The 21,011-nt window shown below is 40.1% G+C and overlaps 1 protein-coding gene across 1 annotated transcript in view; it reads right to left on the reverse strand.

Moving 5' to 3' along the window:
* Positions 1-21,011, reverse strand: part of slc36a1 (solute carrier family 36 member 1) — a 59,364-nt gene that overhangs the window by 27,734 nt on the left and 10,619 nt on the right. The window contains exons 6-11 of the mRNA XM_008306207.1: positions 20,578-20,667; positions 19,440-19,524; positions 17,903-18,130; positions 14,236-14,334; positions 11,374-11,540; positions 7,984-8,153 (exon numbers count right to left, since the gene is read on the reverse strand). Coding sequence (XP_008304429.1) covers positions 7,984-8,153; positions 11,374-11,540; positions 14,236-14,334; positions 17,903-18,130; positions 19,440-19,524; positions 20,578-20,667 — 839 coding nt within the window. The remainder of the gene's footprint in view (positions 1-7,983; positions 8,154-11,373; positions 11,541-14,235; positions 14,335-17,902; positions 18,131-19,439; positions 19,525-20,577; positions 20,668-21,011) is intronic.

Below are 21,011 nucleotides of genomic sequence, written 5' to 3' on the forward strand. Positions count from 1 at the left end.
AGGGGTTTTTAGAGCGGAAAACATACATAATATGTTTCACAGTGCAAACTTGAAACGAGGGAAGAATCTGCAGGTAGCCCCCTCGGGTTAGGAAGCACTTAAACATTGTAAATTATGTGTCACTTTGTTTTGTGCTTGCAAACAAATTCATCGAGCTACTTAATGTTAGCCTCTCTGTCGCTGCTGTTACAGCAAACTTTAATTCAGGCTACAAGTTAAAAATGCATGTTTTTTTTTATGAGATATAATGTAGAAAATAGCATTTCAATTTCATGAAAAGGATGCACTGCATGCTGGGGAAAAAAAATCCCTTACATGTAAATACAGAAGAAAAAAAAATCTCATTTGTGTTGTCAAAGAATAACAGATCAGCATTCTATCACAAAGCTTCTGATTTGATTCCCAAGCCTACATGTATATTCATTGTAAACACAATAAAATGTGAACCTCAGCTTCCATCCTCCTTATTACTTGAAGATTGGCCATTGATTTCACTCTGCCTGCGGCAAACTCAATTACTTCTTCAGTTCCTTGTTTTTGACAAAGTAAGCTGTTTTGAAGGCCTGATTTCGCCGCTCTTTCTTTAAAAAGCATCAAGAACAACAGTGACTTGTCTCTCAGTTTTGAATGAAGCACTGGCTGGTGTCATGTCAGGCTGCTACTCAACATCCACCTGTGCATGATTTAATTAGTTTCATCAATCACACTTTGCTTAGAATGTAATCAAAGTAAGAAGAAGAAGAAAAAAAAAAACAAGCTCACTTGAAGGATCAATGGAGCCCGACTGCTTTATGAGTGTGCTGCCTGGATTAAGCTTTAATGGCTTCTTTTACCAGAGGCACTTTGTAATAACATCTATCTGTTTCCATTCCAATAGGTTCTTTTCTACTTCTTCCCCTGGTCTGGGTTGATTGTGGAAGAGGGTAGATGAGGCAAGCCCATGCAAGTGGGGATACATGGTGTTTTTTTTGTGTCATCCCTGGAGTCTCCTACCAGTGTGTGTGCCCACAGTACCGCCAGAGGGAGTGTCCATGTCCAATTCAGCTGACCATTTTGTGGTTCACCAAGTGAAAGAGCAGCAGTTTCTATAATGATAATCTTCCAGATGTTGGAGTGTCTTGAGCTTCTTGACTTATACTCCTCTGCTGAATTTACGCCACAGCCTACAGAAATGGTCTATGCTGCTGTGAGCATTTATACATTGCTGCCTGTCTGTGTTGCTCTGTACCGCCACAATACTGATTAGCGGCGGACTTTCTATGCCATCGTGTAGGGCATCTTTGTGTCCATAAAACAATACCAACTGAAGCGGTGTGAATGATATTGGTACTGATAAAACAGCTACTTATTCCAAAATGACTGCAGTGGAGATAAAGGCAGAAGACGTCAGAAATATTTGCGTCTACATAGAGTGCTAGAGCTGTAAAAACAACAAAAAAAAGGGCTAAGGCGTAGTATCCATAGTATATTACGTGCATTTTGAAGTATTGCATTAGAATTGAATTTTGATTGAATTTCCCTTCTGGGACAAATAAAGTATTTTTCATTTCATTTCATTGCATTAGAAAAAAGTTCATGGAAATTTTCCAAAAAAAAGTGTTCATGCTCACTTCAGATGGTTTATGACTTTTTTTTTTTTTTTGGAAAAAGAGCTAATGTGGAAACATCTTTTTCAAAGATGTTCTGATGTGTTTGTTCCTGGTTTTTTTCATTTTCTTTGTCACCAAATAGCATGGAACATGACCGATATCATTTGACATGAAAGAATAATTACAGCTTTTCTGGTTGACAACCATTCTTGGAAACTTTTTTCCCCATTTTTGTCTTGCAGATGGTCAAAATTTTATAACTTTTTTTCTTGGTATTGCAGCAGTTGGCAATTAACTGTTTTTGCTTCCCACTGCTTTTTCTCTGTTTATTATATTTCATGGAAACAAGTCTTATTTACATTTTCCTTAAGCTGGCTGCTGCATTCGTATAATGAGGGAGCCAGATACAATGACAACTTGGTACATTCTGTTTCACACATGTATTATTTTAGCACGAACAAATATGGCTTGTAAAAGCAGCATATGACGACCAAGTACACATCAGATACTGCAATCTGTGTTTTTGTGACGTGTAGTTGTATTATTGGGGAGTTAATGCCATAGTCTTCTACCCTGTGCCATATCTACATAGAATTAATGCAGACCTATAAATTCAGTTTCAGTATGAGCCCAGACATCCTGCAAAAGAGATTTATCTTTGCCCCTAATATCCATTAACTTGTTGCATCTATCCAAAGCTCATGAAGGGTAATTGAGGGTTACAATCTGTTTAATGTAAATGTTAAAATGTCAGTGTAATCACCGTCGGCTGACATGCAGACATAGCGCTTTAGCAACTTCTTTTTCATCATCGTTATGACCATTCAATACAGTCAGTAATCTACAAGACGATTTCAATTTCTTTCCAACCATCCGTCTTAAACAAGGCCACGATACGAGTTCAGTTGAGGCAGCAAGTTCTCAACAGAGTGCACTCCTCAGCTACCGGAGGAGGATAAAGAATTTAAAGAAGAAATCAGCAATATCATGTTCCCGGATTCTATGATTAACCTCTTGTGTAAGAGAGAATGTTTCTGTTGTTTGATACAGTATAAGGAGATTTTGCAGTTCACAAAACGTGTGTGTGGTCGTTCAAAGAGAAAACTCCATCCTTATCTCACTCGAGTCATCTTTGCACAAGGATTGGAGATCTTAACCCTCGCTGCTTTAAAGTCAATAAAATAGTCTTTAAATAGGTAGAAGTATGCCCCCTGCTGACTTCAACGTGCCTCAGCACCTCTACCTTGAATCACGGCAATCGGATTGGGGGGGAACGAAACGACAACAGAGTTAAAGAATCAGCAGTGTTGGCTAGATGGGAATCAATAGCAATTTGAGGACTATTGCTGCTATAAATAGCTGAGCAGAGCTATTACAGGGAACTGTTTGCTGCCGCTTTGAGACTGGGGGAGGGAGGCGAGCAGACGGGGGAATGCATGTGTCTCGCAGACACATGCATTCTCCTATGAGTTAGGAGGACACATGGCTGTTAAGTTGCTGGGTTTCATTTCCATTCACTTGGCACCGAACCCATCAAGGGGAGGCCAGGGAGTACATGTTTTACACCAGCACCCACTTACATGCCTGGATGGCCACACATGCAACTGTAGATGCACAAGAACACTTTCAGAAACACACACACCCATTCCTTGAGATGCGCAGGCAATCAAATGTTAGCAAGCAGAAAGAAACACGTGCTGACCCCTACACAGGTGTAGTACTCAGACACATGTTTGACTGACAACTTTGTGAGGATATACCGTACCTATATAAAGTGTTTGCCCACTTGGAAGTTTCCCTCTTTTATTGCTTCTTAACAGCAATGGCGTAAGTATTCCTTTAAAGTGATTCACCAATTTCAACACAGCTGGTTACACAGTGAGTCAAATGGAGATTATGTGAGTGCAGCGTCTTAAGTGACCTGTATCTGAAAAGTCCAGTAACGGGTGAATTAGTACTCCTGGATATAACTACACCATGAGGGCAAAGGAACGCTACAAGCAACTCTACAAGAAGGTTACTGACAACCGTATGTTAGGGGGACGCATAAAAGAAAAATTCCAAGTCACTAAGTGGAGTAAATTCAATCATTTAGAAACAGAAGGAATATGGCACATGTATAAATCTGCCCTGAGCAGGTCGTCCTCAACAACTGTGCAAGAAAGAGACGAGCAAGTGAGGCCACCAAGACACTGATGACTCCTCAAGATACAAGCTTCAGGGGCTTAGATTTCACATACGTTTAATTCATTGGCATTACTTTGTAGAAATTTGTTTTCACTTTGACATAAGAGTATTTTAGAATTAGAATAAAACTTCATTAATCTCTTCAGTACAAGACCTCAGGGTAATTGCTATTTTATGTGTAAAACTAAATTAAACTGAACAAAACTCAATGTGGTAAAGCAACAAACTACTTTTAATAGGCAATGTACATTCCTTAGTCCTGTATCTTCACCTTAACCATCACGACTAAATGCCTAAGTCCAACTCGAATCTAAACCAAAATAAAGTCTTAACCTTCAAAAACAGGTCTTTAAAGGGGTTTGAGAAGGTGACAACCAAAACATCCTCACTCCAGTCGTTTAAAACTCAAACTGGCCCTCATTAAGATACTTACACATACAAGCCCACAGAACTGCTGACACACAGGAACACAGAAACTGGAGCATCTTAATATAGGAGCCATGTGAAAAATAGCCAGATAGGTGTTCAAGGTGGCACCGCAGTGTCATTTTAGCACATGCACACTTAGAAACACGTGTCCTCGAACACACCATTCACGTGATTGCTGGCTGTGATCAGAAATATGGTTTTAAAGAGCGATGCTGCCCTCCATGTAATTTATCTTTCCAGGAGAGGAGCAGTCCAATCTACTGGTCTGACCTCATACTACTAATGGCTGAAAATATCATTTTCCACTAATACAGTACTCACGGTAATTGGAGAAAATCCTATAAACGTTTCACTGTTCTATTTGCATTCAAAAATATGATTTAGTGCATCATAAAAGCGTTTCTGAATGAAACATACAATGGCACTCAACTGATTTATCGTAGAAGGGGGACTAACAAATGCAAAAATAACAGCCACAGACGGGAAGATCCAGCAATGAAGGGTTAAAATATGCTTTTCCTGGGGATCACTGATGTTTTGATGAACTTCCCTTCTCAACCCTCTGAACCCCAAAATCTGCTGGTCCACTGTAAGACCAAATTACACTATTTATCAGAGCAAGAAACTGAAAACAACAGAAAAGAATCATCAGATTATTACAGATTTATTGGTCCGTGAACATATTGTAGGCGGAGTATGGTTTCGTCAGGAAGAATTACCGAAAGTAAGCTTAAAATTGTGATATTTTGTCACTTTATTTTTGGCAACTCATTAAATAAGACGTGTAAATTCAACTGTGTGCACCACATCATGTAAAAAAAAAAACAAAAAAAAACAACTGCTCCTCAGTGTAACTTAGAAGCCAACAGTGACTCAGCTGCTATCAACGTAACAAATAATCTGCATGTTTTAGCTGAACTGTCTTTACGTAGAGCACAGAGGAGACAAGGCCAATATCATGAATGCAGCAAGGCTTAAAAAAGGGTATACAAGTAGAGCAACTTGTCAGCAAATTGTTGGAAGACACATGCAGCATGGTGGCATTTAGTTTGTAGACGTTAGTATTAGTTAGTAGCTGTTATCATTACAGTATCATTATTAATAGCTAATATCTGTAGCATATGAAGCCCTTATTTTGTTTGTAAAATCCTGAACTTAAGTTTTTTTTCCCCCAATTTTTCTACAACAAATTGAGCAATTCAACTTGGTTTTTGCTTTGTATTATGAGTTATAGAGTTCTAACTTTCTAGCCATAGTTGTGCTGTTTGCATGGAGGGGCAGGACTTCATATTGCAGCAACAATGGACCCAGAAATTGGTTAACCTACATTTTAACAAGGGATTTTCCTGCTTTATCAACTATCAGGGTAAAGTTTGCAGATCTCATCATTTTATATTGTATTAGTGGGGGACATTTTTAATGATTCTTAGCTTCAAAAACAAAGCCAGATTGCTTTGTTGTTGGCTTCCAAACAAGTCGAAAAAGGAGAGATAATGAGAGACAGTGATGCAATAAAAGGGGAAAATAGAAAGAACAAAGCAATCCGAAGTATCACGTGTCCTTTTATCGTCCATTTTCAGATGCAGTCCTTGTTTCTAAGCCATTCTCTGACTGATATCCTCAGTTGAGATGGAAACTCAAACAGGAGTGTTCCAGGTACTATGGACTGAGGGTACGATTTGTGGGAGTACCTGGAACTAATTAGTCACTCGGGGCTAACCAAAGGCGCTCGATAGTTCTTGAGGGACTGGCTTCCACTTCCCTCAATTTAGATGATTCTAGTAATCAGCTGAAACTATTGTTACTGAGAGATGAGAGGCATCTCTCATTAGACTTTCTGACTAAATCTTCACAGTCAGTGCAAGACCAGTAACCTTCTAAATTTTCACTAGTAAGTTGCTTTCCCCGATAAGTTGTTTCGATACCGGCGTGCAAACGAAGAGGTAGCTGTACAGAACGGAGGCAGATATTAGATGGAGTCTGCTTGCACACTTTGAGCTGCTCGTCATTTTATGAGTCATTAAAGAAAAAGAAAAAGAAAAAGAAAAAAAAACACCTTCATTTGTTGGCTGGGATCCCTTTTAAGTGCCAACTGGCTTGCTGACTGTCGCTGCTCCATTTTTGTACAAATGAGCCTAATAAAAAAGAAATGAGGCACGCAGCAGAAGTGCGCTCAAAAGCATTACAGCTGCGAGGAAGGAGTCACAAACTAGACATGGTTTTGTTGTTCCTCCACATAACTGAAATACTGGTACTCTACTGAACTTTACTGTATAGGATGTGATCAGAATACACAATGAATAGAAGTCAGTGCTTGCGTTTGAAGTATGATTCTCCAGAATCATATCTATCATCCAAGACTGATCTCAGTCCATCTAGCACTGATGTACAGGAATTAACTGGTGGCAACTTCAGCAGAAGTGGAGTTATGGAACTAACAAGGTTATAAAGAAAAGCAAAACAACCTGACAACCTGGCAGAGCAGAGCAGGTAAGTCTTCCTACCTCTGTCATTTTTTTTTTTTTTTGGCTTTTCATTACAATTAGTGAGCCTTTTGTGGAGTTTGGCGAGAAAACCAGAAAACTTTACCTGCTGTGCTATCCATCGATTCTAAATATCTACTAGAACTGGGTAAAATCATAGGTAGGAATGTGCATCATGTCACATAAACTACATGCTGTGATGCTGTGTGCACACAAACGCCAACCATTCTGCAACAACAAAACGGGGACCACCTGGCAAAATTACTTCCCAGTAGTCCTACTAGAGGTTCTACACAGTACCTTTAAATAAGACTGAATTAGGTAGATTACTCAATGACGCACTGCAGATTGTAGGCCAGAATGGCTAGAAAAGCATGCAGGCTTGCATATTGCCATGTCTGACCAGACGTAGGACACTGGGTCTTTTCGGTGTACTACATTTGACATAGTATGTACTGGGATAGAATAAACCATTTTCTGGTGTACTATGTAGTATGATAGTATAAATATTGGAACGAACCGATGGTGTCAGGAAGTCTGGAACCGACCAGAGGTCCAAGTAAACATTCAGTAAATGTTAAATAAGTTAGACCTAGCATTCTCCATCAGGTTGGGCCAGTTCAAAGTTAGTAGTGTGTTACTCCTGCCGCCTAATATCATGAATTAATCCTGCAAAGCTGCTGATGTGGTGCTTTTCTCCTCATTAACGTTATGCCAGAGATTGTCCCATCAATGGGAATTTGGTCAAATAAGAGCAATTCTGCCACTGTTGGGCATGGTGGTGGGGGTCGAATCCAACTATATAATCCATCCATTCTCTATACACCACTTAATCCTCACTAGGGTCATGGGGGGCTGGAGTCTATCCCAGCTGACTCAGGGTGAAGGCAGGGGACACCCTGGACAGGTCACCAGTCTATCACAGGGCCACACTTAGAGACAGACAACCAAGCACACTCACATTCACACCTACGGACAATTTAGAATCACCAATTAACCTCAACATGTTTTTGGACTGTGGGAGGAAGCCGGAGAACCCGGAGAGAACCCACGCTGCACGGGGAGAACATGGAGACTCCACGCAGAAAGATCCCGGGTGTCCTCACCAGGATGCGAACGGGCAACCTTCTTGCTGCGAGGTAACAGTGCTACCAGCTGCGCCACCTTGTAGCCCATCCAACTTTATAATCACAATTCTCCATTTAAACGGATGAATACAGTTGTGTTGAACTGGAGTGCTTCCCCACCCCACTGTCTGACACATTGTACTACTCGGTCGACTGGTTTATACTTACAGGTGAAGATGACCAAAACTGTGCGGAGCAGCAGGTCGACGGCTATCTCCCACCTCTCTGACACACGAGCCACCACTGGGGGTATGAGGATCTCTGCCGGAACGTAGAACTGCAGAGCAAAGGTGATGAATATACCGAAGCAGTACAGCAGCTTAACAGCCTGGTACGTCCTGGTGACGGGAAGAGAGGGGAGAAAATGACAGAGAGACAAGAATCAAGGAACTGTGAAATAGAGAACAACAGGCTTAAACAGATTAAATGAAGTGTGGCTAAGCAAAGTCACAGCTAAAAAAACAAAACAAAAGAGTGGTCACATTTAAAAGTCCACTGAGATGCAGCCAATCAAAACTCTTCATAAAGTACAAAATAAGCACGAGTGCAAGGCCTCAGTTTTCATTTTCAAGATCCATCAGAAACATATTACAAGCTGAAGAGGAATCCATTGGTCGTCCTTGTAAAACAAAACAAACACTGACAGCCGTCTGCTCAGTGTTTCAAACAGAGATGCTGGTAATTACAGTGTTTGAGTTTTCAACCTCACTCAACAGCCAATCTATTCCACTAATTAGCGCTATTGGTCCAGTCACGGAAGGCATTTGGATAGACGTCTCTCTGCTGCAGCTGTGGTGATAGTAACAAGTAATGAGCACACAAATCCAATCTGAGTATTTTGGTTTTACTAAGTTTATTGTCTGAGCTTTTTCATCAGAGACAATAAGAATGATTGTGTTCAACCAAACCACAAGACGCATTTGTTTATGAAGCTAGTTTCCTCTGTGAGGTGAGCATCATCCTCCTAATTTGTGTAGGTAATTACTGCAGACATATGATTATTTTTCTGTCAGGACGTGCTGAGCTCTTTGGAGGAGGAGTGAAGTATGATTTAAATCTAATAATGTGAAAAGCTTTGATATGAATTATAAAATCTGTTTACCAAACTCTGATTCAGTGTTGATTAAAGCTTATCTCAGTTGATATTTCATATTTGATTTTCTGAATGTTTAGGTGGGCAAAGTGCTGTCTGGGGAAAAAAAATAAAAATCCACTGTTGCACAAGAAGATAATTTGTTTGTACAACAAAGGAACTAAGGAACAAACAACTGGAAGAAAACCTAGCGAATAACTACTCAGTCTCCCCACTCTCTTTGGTACGTCTGTGCTCAGACACTACCTGGTTCCATTGTTACTGTGAGACAATTACACAAACTAATTTAGGAATATGCAAAAGTGAGAGTGAAAGTTAAATAGCTAAGAATTCATAACTAGATGTTGATGCAGGCTCTGAGACAAAACCAAGATTCACTAATAAAGCAGACGCTGTATTTTCAATGTTATTTGATAGTGTAGCTTGTAGGCATATTAAATATTTTTCTGCAAATCTCCCACCTTTTTAAGCTTTCTAAACAACTTAGCAATATGTCCTGCTGAAAGCAGGGATAACCACTGGGCCTATCTGATGTATTTACCACATCCCCCTCCAGTAAGGGCAGCTGGCTCTACTCCAGTTGGCACTATACACTCAACAAATTACACAGGGACTCCAACTCCCCATCGTGTCAATGTTTACAACTTAAGAGGATCAAGTAGAACTGTCATTGTGGTCATGAAAAGAGGGGGAAAAAACAACGAGAGTGAATTGCAGGAATAGAAATCCAATGAACTTGTGTTCTGTCCTCTCCAAGTTTACTGTTGGTAAATAACAGTAGCCTTAAGCTGTTTTGCTAGTTTGATGTGCTACCTAAAGCAGTCCATCTCTGTTTTGCTTGCAGCCAGTTGCAGGGCTGTTCTGTGTCTCTGTGTCTGGCAAAAGTGAAAGTGACATAAAAATATGTCTAATCGGTAGCAATGTTTATAAGTACAGCTAATTTACTTGTACGTGCTCGAAAACAAAATCTTGCTTTGTAGCCATAACATCCACCAGTTTAGACCATTTATAGGCATGATGGCACTCTTCATAGGTGCACATGATGTTAAAACAACATAATGTTTATCTTCATCAGTCTGCTACAGTGACGGTGCTCTTGTCATTCAGACACAGGTCACTTTTCTGTTAATGTTTCTTACGGCTTCATACACAGATACTCCCCTCAGTGCCCGAGAGAGCCGCCGTATGCAAGCGATACTAGTCATTCACCTGAGATTAGACAATACACCAAGTGATGTCTGATGCATAGTAATGACCAAACAGACCAAATCTAAACTAATAGCAGCTGATCAAACTGTCCAAATAAATAACAGGCCAGTTAATTTCTGATGTCCTCAACAGGGAAACTGAAAGCTCAGCAATCAACTTAAGAACAGCCAACAAAACATTTATCTGCAACTGATAAACTGTGAGTCTGTGTGACAGCTCACTTGTGCTCAGGTGAAGAAACGTGCACAGTCCTATTAGATCCTGGTCAGTCCCTTCTCCGTGTCACAAATAATGTACAATTAAAAGTAAATATGAAGTTACTGCTGCTGCTGCTGCTTCCTGTGTAAATGCGTGCCACTCTTTCTCTCTTTGGAGATACTCGTGGAACCTACTGCTATCTGTTGCTCCAGATATGCAATAAACTACACAGGAATAGTCCTAAACAGCTGGAAGCTAAACTGTGATTCTGTGCATGACAGCTGAGCTGTCTATAATGAAGACCTGTAGACCTACACAGTGTAACCTGCCATCAGATCCTGATCTGGACTGAGCTGCTCTTCATGCTCTCTTGGGGGATAATTTAAAATTATTTGGCTTTAATTGAATTACCAGCACTGTTGCTCCACTTGTTCAAATGCACACAGCTCTATCGCTCTGGAGACACACATATGGATCCTGCAGCTATCTGATGCTGCAGGTGCTAAAAATTGGAAAAATCCTTTCCTAAATCACTTCACAAACCCTAAAGTACTGCTGCCTGTGCATGCCTATCTGTTCAAGTGACAGCTCAGTACACACTGTGTCGTGTTGACAGCGATACAGAAATGTTCCTAGGTCCAGCCTGCCAGTGTGACTGTTACAGAAAAGTGAACAGGGTGACAGCTGAGACGTTAAATTGCTCCGGAACACATTAACCAAATCCTTGTTGCACTAATATTTTAAAATAAACAGATGCCTTGTGGTGATTTTCGAAATCACTGTGTTAGGGGTCTGGGGACAGTTGTGGGGTGGTGGGACGGCCCATGACAGGGTGCAGAAAAATGTTCTACGTGGACTGTATGATGTGTTTGTTTTAACTATATGTGCACATTCATTAAAACAAACATTCAGCTTTAAAATCACTGAAAGTAGGAGATTAAAAAGCTTTTAAAAAGATGTACAAATCATGTTCGATCATTATGATCTTCAATGTCAAACCCCTGCTGATCAGATGCTGGCATCTGTTGGTGATCAAGAGAATGATGACGTTATCTTACCAGCAGTTTGGCAGATTGAGAGTGATGCTCCCGCCTATGTGCTCTCCAAAGCACATATAACCTATAGTACCAAGGCTGATGTAGAGGAAGGTGACGATGCCCATCCCTACATATAAAACCAGGGTGAATTTCTGAGGCCTCTGCATCTTATTCTCCAGGGGAAGGACCTGTCAACCCAGAGAGACAAAGACACAGACTGTTAACAGGACATGGACCAAAACAGCCCAATGACATTTGTTTTGTTTTTGATTAAGCTTCTAATGAGGACAGCTCAGGTGACCCTGAACCACACCTTCGTTATGCTGCTATAGGCCCAGACTGCTGCAGGCCTCTAATTATACACTGAGCTCCTGTCCTCTCTTTCACTCTCCATGCATTTATATGATACAACTGCATGTCATTAACTGTGTCTCCCTTGGAGTTTGCACTTTGTCCTCTGTGACTCTCTCCCTAGTCCTTTCTGCAGGTATCTCTCGCTCCATGCTGCATGTTGATGATCTGCAGTTGTAGGTGTTATGATTTGCTCTGTGCACGCTTCCATCAAAAGGAATATTTGGTATCAAGATTAACAGGTTGGTACAATAAAAATGTATTAAGGTGCATTAAATGATGCCAAAGAGAAATGTTAGATGACTGTTAGTCTAGTAAGGTCATGTATTTAATAATTTTATAGCAATTTACAATTCAGTGCACTCTGCATGCAGTTGCTTATTCGGAATGTGACAGCTGTACTTCAGAGCTCTTAAACTTCAAATGTCGCCAATGGAGAAGTGCTTTTAGGTCTGACACTGTCATCACACAGTGAAGGATGCATGAAAACCACTTCAGCTTTTGGACAAATAAAAGTGAAATTTATGTTACTGATTGAATATTGTCTATAATGAATATCAAGAGATTAATCAATTTTCTAATCACTGTTGCATTTGTCTCCCCAGCAAATAAAGGCAGTTTTTCCTCCCTGCCGTCAGCAAGTGATGCTTAAGAGGAATATTCTGGGGTATCTCTCTACAATGAAATGTGGGAAGGTGTTGATCCTACACTGTGAATTACCCTGAGACAACCTCTGTTATGATTTGGTGTCAAACAAATAAAAGTAAAATGAGTTCAAATTTAGCTCCTGTCAGTTATTCACTCTAAAATGTCTCTTCTTTGCAGGCCTTCTTGATTTTAACTAATGGACATTATAATTAAACTTGTGCTGACATTTAACAAAAGACCAAGGCTCTCTGAGATGTGTTATGTCCTCTCCAGCACACTGAGTGGTGTTAATTGAATACCAATGAAGACTTTGCGTCTGTCTCCAGCTGCTGCAGAGCCATGTGATGAGTGTGTCTTAAAAGCAAAAGCCAAAGACCACACTGTGACATGTTAAAGCGTTACTTGGCTATTGCCCTATGGGACTGTAAAGCAGCACTATGACTCATTTTCCTCCATTTCCAAAGTCCTGTCCAGACAAAACAAGATGACGTGTGCAACCATCATCACCTTCAAACCAGCTCTCTGCACAGAAACAGAAGCTGTTGCATTAAAAATATTATTTATGTGAGTCTTGCACATGGTGCAGGTGTTGCAATGTCTGCTATGATCTGCACATGACTATTTAAAATATGTGTAATTATTGCCAACAGGAAAGAATCATGTAAAATCTGTCTGGGTAGACAATGTCAACAGTTAAACAATACAATATTCAACAAGCCTGCTTCACTTTATAGTCAAGGATGTAAATTAACATTTAGAAGGAAAAGTGAATCTACTACAGACAGATGACATAAGTACAAGGATTCCTAAATTGAGCAAAAACTGCATAAATTACGCAGCATGTCCATTAAGACTTAATGTTTTGTTCATTACGGACGACTTTCCACTCTTAACAGCCAACAGAATCCTGCTAAATCCTGTCAAATACATGGTAATACCTGGTGTAAACCTGCCATTTGTATCTGAATACCTTATGTGGATGACGTGATACTAGGCCTGTGTGATGAAACAACAACTATATGACATTCAAGAGATACATAATTCACTATAATGTTTGATGGATGGCATGGTGATGCGGTGTTTAGCACCGTCACCTAACACCTCAAAGGTTCTGGGCTTGAATCTGGTGTCAAGTTTGCATGCATGGGTGTTCTTAGTGTTACAGGTTTGTCCTACAGTCCCAGATGCACAGTAGGTTAACTGGGGATTTTAAACTAGCCATAAGTATAAGCATACGTGGTTGACCCTGCCGTTTACACAACGTCAGCTGGGACAGGCTCCAGCCCCTCCACCGTTAGATACAAACTGCCATGAAAGCACGTAACAAAAACGCAAAGTTTTCACAGTCCGAAAACGCCAGCCTCCACCTCACTGACACCCTTGATGTCACTAAGAACCTCTCCTTCAGCGTGGTTTAACGGCTTTGCCCTTTGTGTGCCTCTTTGTTTTACTTGCTTCCTTTATTTAACGTGCATCAAGGTGAGATCATTCCCTTATCCTTTGTTATTTTTATTTGTGTGTAAATGTATGTATTTGTATGCGTTTTTCATTGATGTGTTCACATTAAAACTATTACCTGTGCATCTTGGTAAGCAGGCTAAAGTAGTTTAATTCAAATTAAAGCTTTTATCTCTCCAGTTTGGCCACACTCTCACTGCTCTGCTACCATCACACATGTCCTCTGCAGGGGAAATAACAATAACGCTGCCTCTCTGATTTGCAAACTGAAATCCAATCATAATGCAGGCAGAGATAATGAGAATGCCTATAATCCAGATAATCAATGCAGACGCATATTTCATGTTCATGCCAGGTATAAATAAGCTTTGAGCAGCATCTGTATGAATGTGTTGGCTCTTGCTTAATTTAGCTTTAGTTACATACCACTCCAATTCCTTCGAAGGCAAAGATGGCTGTCCCAAAGAAGAGAGGGTAGTCTTTAGCTCTGCCGACTTTTGGTAGATCGATGGGATATCGGATGTGCTGCAGGAAGAGAAAAACAGAAACAAAGCTTCACTCTACAGTCTGCATCAGGTGATGATATAATGTAAGGCATGTGGAATGCGCATCTCAGACTGCTTGACGTGTTGTTTCTAAACGTTACATCCAAGCAAATAAAACCCACAGTCAAGACGTCCTCTCTACGGATGACTGGCAATCACATCAACAACACCGTGGTGCAAAGAGGACACCCTTCCTCGGGCCTGTTGGATTCATTTGTTGATCACAGCTTGCAAATGACCTTAGCTGGTAAAATAGTTTTTTCATAAGATGAGGATCTTTTATAAGTAGCCGTGAAATGAGAAGCATACTGTAAATGAACAAACCCAACTGGGAGAGTAAAAGATCATGTAAGGCATTAAACACAATCTCTTTGGCATCACTGAAGCAACATCCTCTTGTCAAACAATGACTGTTATTTAAATTTAGCAGTTGAAGAGGGTGCAGCGGAGTCAGCAGGACTCACATCCGGGGAAATGAAGGTCAATGGAATGAGCCAAAACGGTCAAATCGGAATGTTGAGCCATTAAACATGAAATTGAGGGAAATGTTTAAGAACCACATAAATACTTTTTTATATTGTAATGTTCAAGGCAGAGTTTAAATATAGAAAGGGAACCAAATCAAACCTAACAATGAAAGAAAGTGATACCAGACTGTTGCTGAAACACTTTTAGTTCATGCGCTCCAGTTTTCCCAAAATTTGTTGCTCAGGTCATTCATCAGCAAGGAAACACCTTACGGGCCACATATCTTTGTGCTAAATCTTTGTAAGGTTTCCGATGCAAGAAATTGCTTCTTTTCAAGGTAAGGCCATTTCTCTGTGAATACGACCACTATATATCTGTAAAGTGCAGAGGCTGCATGATGAAATACTCTACAGCCGCAAAAACAGATAATCTGGAGGCTCTGTCACTACCAGTTGTTCTGTTATCCATAACAACCCCAGGATCCAATCAACTGAGCAGAAACAGAGATAGTGAGTGCAACACGCAGGGGCAAATGGGAGCGTTTAAGGGGGCTGCTTTTAAGTGTTAATAAAGAAACAGTCGCATTAGATTACTGCTTCATATACAATCGAGGGGAAAAAAATGTCTCCATTACAGACTTTCAGATAAGTAATCTATTTTCTATCCAGCATAAATGATAAGATACGAGATTGAATACTGTGCAGTGATCACTTAGATGTCAGTGCCAAATAGCAGAGTAATTGTTCAGGGAAACAGGTCTGGATAAATAATTTGCACTTGCTGATCTGCTGACATTTTTTTGTTGAGCGGATCATATATGTAACTGAATAAATCACACTGTTTACATGGTGTTAAGTATTACTGTCAGATTTCAAAAGAATTCCAGTTTCTTTAATCAGGGAGAAAGAAAATAATTTAAAATGACCAAAAGTAAAACTTTAAAACTAGTTTCTTGAAGCTGATTTACACACGTGCATGATATGTACATGACAAACAGGAAAAGGATCATTATAGCCACAATAAATCAGATCATTATCAGACATGGAACACACAACATTTCTGGCTTTATCAACCTGTTAAAGTGACAGCATTCTGTCTTTCAGATATTTTATGTTTCCTTATGTTTCTATGCTGACGTTGCCACCGCAATGTCTAAGTGAGCTTTGTGTCATGGTGTTTTCGACTCTGCTGGTGCACTCAAACTGTATAATGCACGGCTCCTCGTTGTTTAATCCTTACGTATTGCTGTTAGATCCTGATAGATCCTGTCTACATGTCAGGGATAATTTATAATTACAAGTAACTAATCAAGTTATTGATGTTGCTCCACATGTGTAAATGTGTGCAACTCTGTCATTGTAGAGATGCTCATATCGATCTTGCAGCTGTCTGACAATAAACTCAGAGGAAAGTCTGCTACAAACAGCTGGAAGCAAATGTCAGCTCCTAATTACATATATAACCGACACTTCAGTTTGTAATAGAGGCAAACTTGTTAGACATCATGAATGAAAAGGGTTTTTTCAGATTTTGTGGTAAACTATTGTTCTTTGTGATGTTTTGGCCAATATTGGTGCTAAAATGGGGGGAAAAAAAGTTTTTCACAAATCACTTCTCACAACTAAAAACACACTGCTTTGTTAACGTGACTGCATGCAGACTTGTGCCACGCTGAAAGTGACACAAGGTCCGACCTACTGAAGCTGCAATTGTGACTTTTACGTAAAAGTGAGCAGGTTGTTCGTAGAGACGTAAAGCTGACATGCACGACTGAAATGGGCTTCATAGGGTTCTACTATGTGTGTTGATGTATGTTAATGAAGTCAAAACATTTACTTTAAGTGAAAATAAAAAGTAAGTTGTTAAATACGGTGATGCTGACCATAGACTGTATAAAAGATGGACGTAGCTACCATGACGTCACCCGTTGGTTTCTGCACTGAGAAAATGAAGCCAGGGTTTTGCTACTTCCTGGTTGACATCTTGGATTTTTGGAGCCAGTGACGCAAAAATCGTCGGAGGGGGGCGGAGCCATAGGAGCAGCGATTGGTCAGACGGATTGAGAGGCGGGCCCTCTCTGCCCGCCCACATTTACCGCCTTCTGCTCGCTTCATCTGCATCGTCGCTGCCGACTGTCAATCAAGCCAGCCACGCCCCTTGCCCCGCAAAATGTTGATGATTTTTTAAAAATTCAGTATTGATTTATTTTCAGATTGCCCACCTGATCTCTGGATTTGACCATGAAAACTAATAAGAAAAACATCCTGAGCTGTAGGAATGCAGTATTTCGTGATCTGTGATCACTTCTTTTCCAATTCCAGTCTATGGGAGCCAGGGCTTTTTGGAGCCAGCAACTAGCGGACGTAGTGATATTGCAGGTTTTTGACACTTCCGGGTTGGTTTCACTTTTCAGGGCCGGTTGCTACGTTCAGCTTTTATACAGTCTATGATGCTGGCTGACAGTTTCTCGAAGAGCAGGATTTTTCTAAAACTGAATATTTTCACTACACTGTCTGAATTAGATAAACACTAATATCAGATTCATCAACATCTGTCAAATCCCTTAAAAAAGAAAAATTTAAAAAAGTAGAATTGTGATTTATACAAATGACATGGATATTAACGTGTATAGTTTTCTTGCATTGCACAAGACAAGCAAGCACATATGTTAACTCCATCGACTATCTTTTGTGCGAATTAGGAGACAGTCATTAAAATCATACAGGGGAGCAAATGCTTTTTAAAGCAGATGGACATAGGAGTGCCGGAGTCCTGTGAGGATCCCAGAAGGAGTTGTCTTTAAACATAGCAGATGTTCAGCTACAAGGATAAAATCTGTCCACTAACCACCTGCAGGTACACGGAGATTCTAGAGAGGCTATTACAAGTGCATTGCATGTAGAAAACATGCATTACTTGGTTTCCTGAGAAGTCTGGTTTCTCATATGTGTGTGTGAATGTGACAACTGGTAGTGCCAATGAGCACCGGTGAAGTCAACGCATCATCTCTGAATTAATGAAGACTAAGCAAAGCAGATGAGAAATTAAGAAAAAGATATATATATATATCTGGTGGTTACCGTGAGTGAATAGAAGTAGATGAGAATCAAACTGGCGGTCATAACCAGGTTCGCCACCAGAGAGAGAGGAGCCAGGTACTTCAGGTTAGGGGTGAAAACCAGCAGGATGACCGCAGGCAGGAAGCAGAGCATGTAGAGACGGGAGTCGAAGCTGGGAACCAGGACCTGGGTCTGATTGGTGTAGTTTACTTGGCAGTTGAAGGTGGTGGCATTGGCTGCTTCAACCACCTGGTAAAGACAAGTGAGAGGGAGAGGTCAGAGGAGGGACAAACCTCGAGGAGCATCTACAGCCTCCTACATTGCTGGAGAAATAATTTACACAAAACAACGAGTTTTCAAAATGGTCACCAGTTAAGTTTCTGTTGAATATCTAATATTTAGCATTTCAGAAACACTAACTGCTTCACAATATTAACAAGCACGGCTGAAAAAAGAAGCCGGCAGAGATTAACATGAACACAAACGCCTAAACTGTTTTGTTTCAGTAAAATGTGCCGGATTACACTCGACCTGATGTGATTTATGAACCAGCTGAGGAGAAAGCACAGAAGATGCAGACAGATGCCACCATCTAGTGGACAGAAGCTGTAGTGCACAAAATAAGTCCATCTAGAATCGTACTATTTATTAGCAAATGGAAGTTGTTTGCCGACACAGTTTGATGTGTGTTGTTTATTTAAGCTCCTCACAGTGGACTTGATCGTGTGCAAATACACAGCATGCAAAGTTGACGGCAGTTTTCTTTAGGAAAGCATTCTAAGGCAGATTTTAAAAAGAACAAAATAAATAAAATCATAGACAAAACACAAACAAGGGGTCACAGGTCACCTAGCTACCTTCCTGTGACCTAATGTTTTTTTTTTTGTTGTGTTGCCTTTTACTACATCTTTTCTTGTATTCTTCTTCTTGGATTCACCTTCAATGTGTTTTCTGAAGTTAATAAATAAAATACATTAAAATAAACGGGAAAATATGATAGTTTTGATGCAGCATATTGTGTAATGCATGAGAATATCAATGACAGCATTATGAACGCTTCCTCTCAATCCTGTAAAGCTGCATTTCAGTTTGCTATTTATTTCACCACACATACAGGACAGTTAACCGGTGACTTCTGCTCCGTGTGCAGTCGTCAGATGTTGTTTGAAGTTATTTCATTTTAAGGTAAACATACTACTGATATTCTTATTTCTTTAGGTGATTATTTCTATTGACTAGACAAACCTTCATGTGACCATCCTAACTGAGGTGATGCCAGCAGTCCACAATCAGACAGAAGAGATGCTGCTTTACGTGCGTTTATTTGAGGTCTATCTACCCATTTATTGGTCTGCACAGGTCACAGAATTACTCTGAGTTTCAGAGTGGGGCAGGTAAAAGGTGATAAGTCCACGAGTAGCCTGTATATCGTGTTGTCAGAGCAAATAATCGCTGTGACGGTCAGTGGGACATCTTTAAGAGACACTAGTGTTGAATAAAGGTTTTCATTTGAAGTTCAGAAAATCTGTGCGCGTGTGTGTGTGTGTGTGATTAAGACCTGCTTGACATTGTCACTAAGGAAGACAAAGTAGACGCAGCAGAAGCCCAGCTGGGTGATGATGAGGAACAAGTTCACCGTCCGTCTGAGGCAGACACAGAGAGAGAGAGAGAGATTGATGAGGACAGAGGTGAGACAAATGCTTATACGGTAAAAAGTTCCACTGAGTTTATGAACAATATTACTTCTGGCAGCAAAGTGAAGGTCAAAATGTGATTTTTGTATAGAAACAAATCATGCTTCTCCTTTCCCTGTAAGCCTATTGCTCTCTTGACTCTGTATCACTGGGCTTTATTACAGGTGATAAATTCCTCACTCACCCTTGAGTCTTAAATAACAAATTGATATTGTCCTTAACTGTCACAAAAGAACTGCACGGTATGCTATTTATCTGTTAGGCCCTGCTGCAGGATCACCTCCTCGTTCTTGTCTTGAAGTTCTAAAACACTGAAACTACAAGCTTGTTAACTTTAAGACTGTATTTAAGTTTTTTTTTTTTTTTTTTTACAGTACGTCTGTGGCTGCTTTTGCAAATGTAACTTGAGATTTTCCTCTCTGTCCATATTTACTTTGTAAACGTTTATCTATTGTACACACGCCTCTGAAAGACAGATCAGTACCTGATTATATAACAGCCAATTAAGAAAACACTATGATGTTTTTAGAAACTTGAATTTGCAACTTTTAGAGTTTCCCTGTTTCCAGCTTTGATGCTAAGCTAAGCTAACCTGCTGCTGTCAGTAGCTTCACATTTACAATACAGATATGAGAGTGCTATCAATGTTCTCAACAAAAGAGCAAATAAGTCAAGTTGTACTACTCCTTTAAATAGGGCTATTTTCATATTCCGGGTTACATTCACGTTTACAGGGGATTCCCACAAAAGAATTATTGAATCTTGTACAGATGATAAAAGCATTAAAACCACACCTGTTGACACCTGTTCACTGATTCTAAGTTCCCATTTCTGCATTAGAGGAGCTCCTCTGATACGGCTAAACTGTTACGTGAACCCCAAGTTAGAATGATGACATACCCTAAATAATATAGTAATGTGTTAAAAAAAAAAAAACAACCTCATGATGCAATTTAAAGAACATGTGAATCAATGACAAGGACTGGTACATCTTTATCTTACTTTCCCCACTGTGAATGCCTCCTCAGCCACGACACATTTTCCATCCCGTACTGCACCGCCTCACCATAGGTTAGAGAAGGTCTGTTTACCCTGGTTGGGGGACAAACATACAGATGCAACTTCAGATGATGTCAGAACAAAGAGCTTGTTTGGCATTACGACTTAGACATTTAATGTATACTTATATTGTGCAGTTATTCACTGACTGAGTTGTTGCTGACACATGTCATGAGCTGCTTCATACAACCAAAAAAAAAAGCTTCAAATGGAACTTTGCAGTGAAGTCAGAGCACGTAAGCTTGACATGATTGTGAAAAACTACAACTAAAGTTTAAAAAGGCCTCCTCACAGCTGAATAACACACACACACAGGCAGGGAACAAAGGAGCTAATAATGGGTGGCAATGGAGTTAAAATGCTTTTCGTTCATACAG

The sequence above is a fragment of the Stegastes partitus genome, unplaced genomic scaffold, assembly GCF_000690725.1.
Source record: "Stegastes partitus isolate 25-593 unplaced genomic scaffold, Stegastes_partitus-1.0.2 Scaffold45, whole genome shotgun sequence".
Lineage (NCBI taxonomy): Eukaryota > Metazoa > Chordata > Actinopteri > Pomacentridae > Stegastes > Stegastes partitus.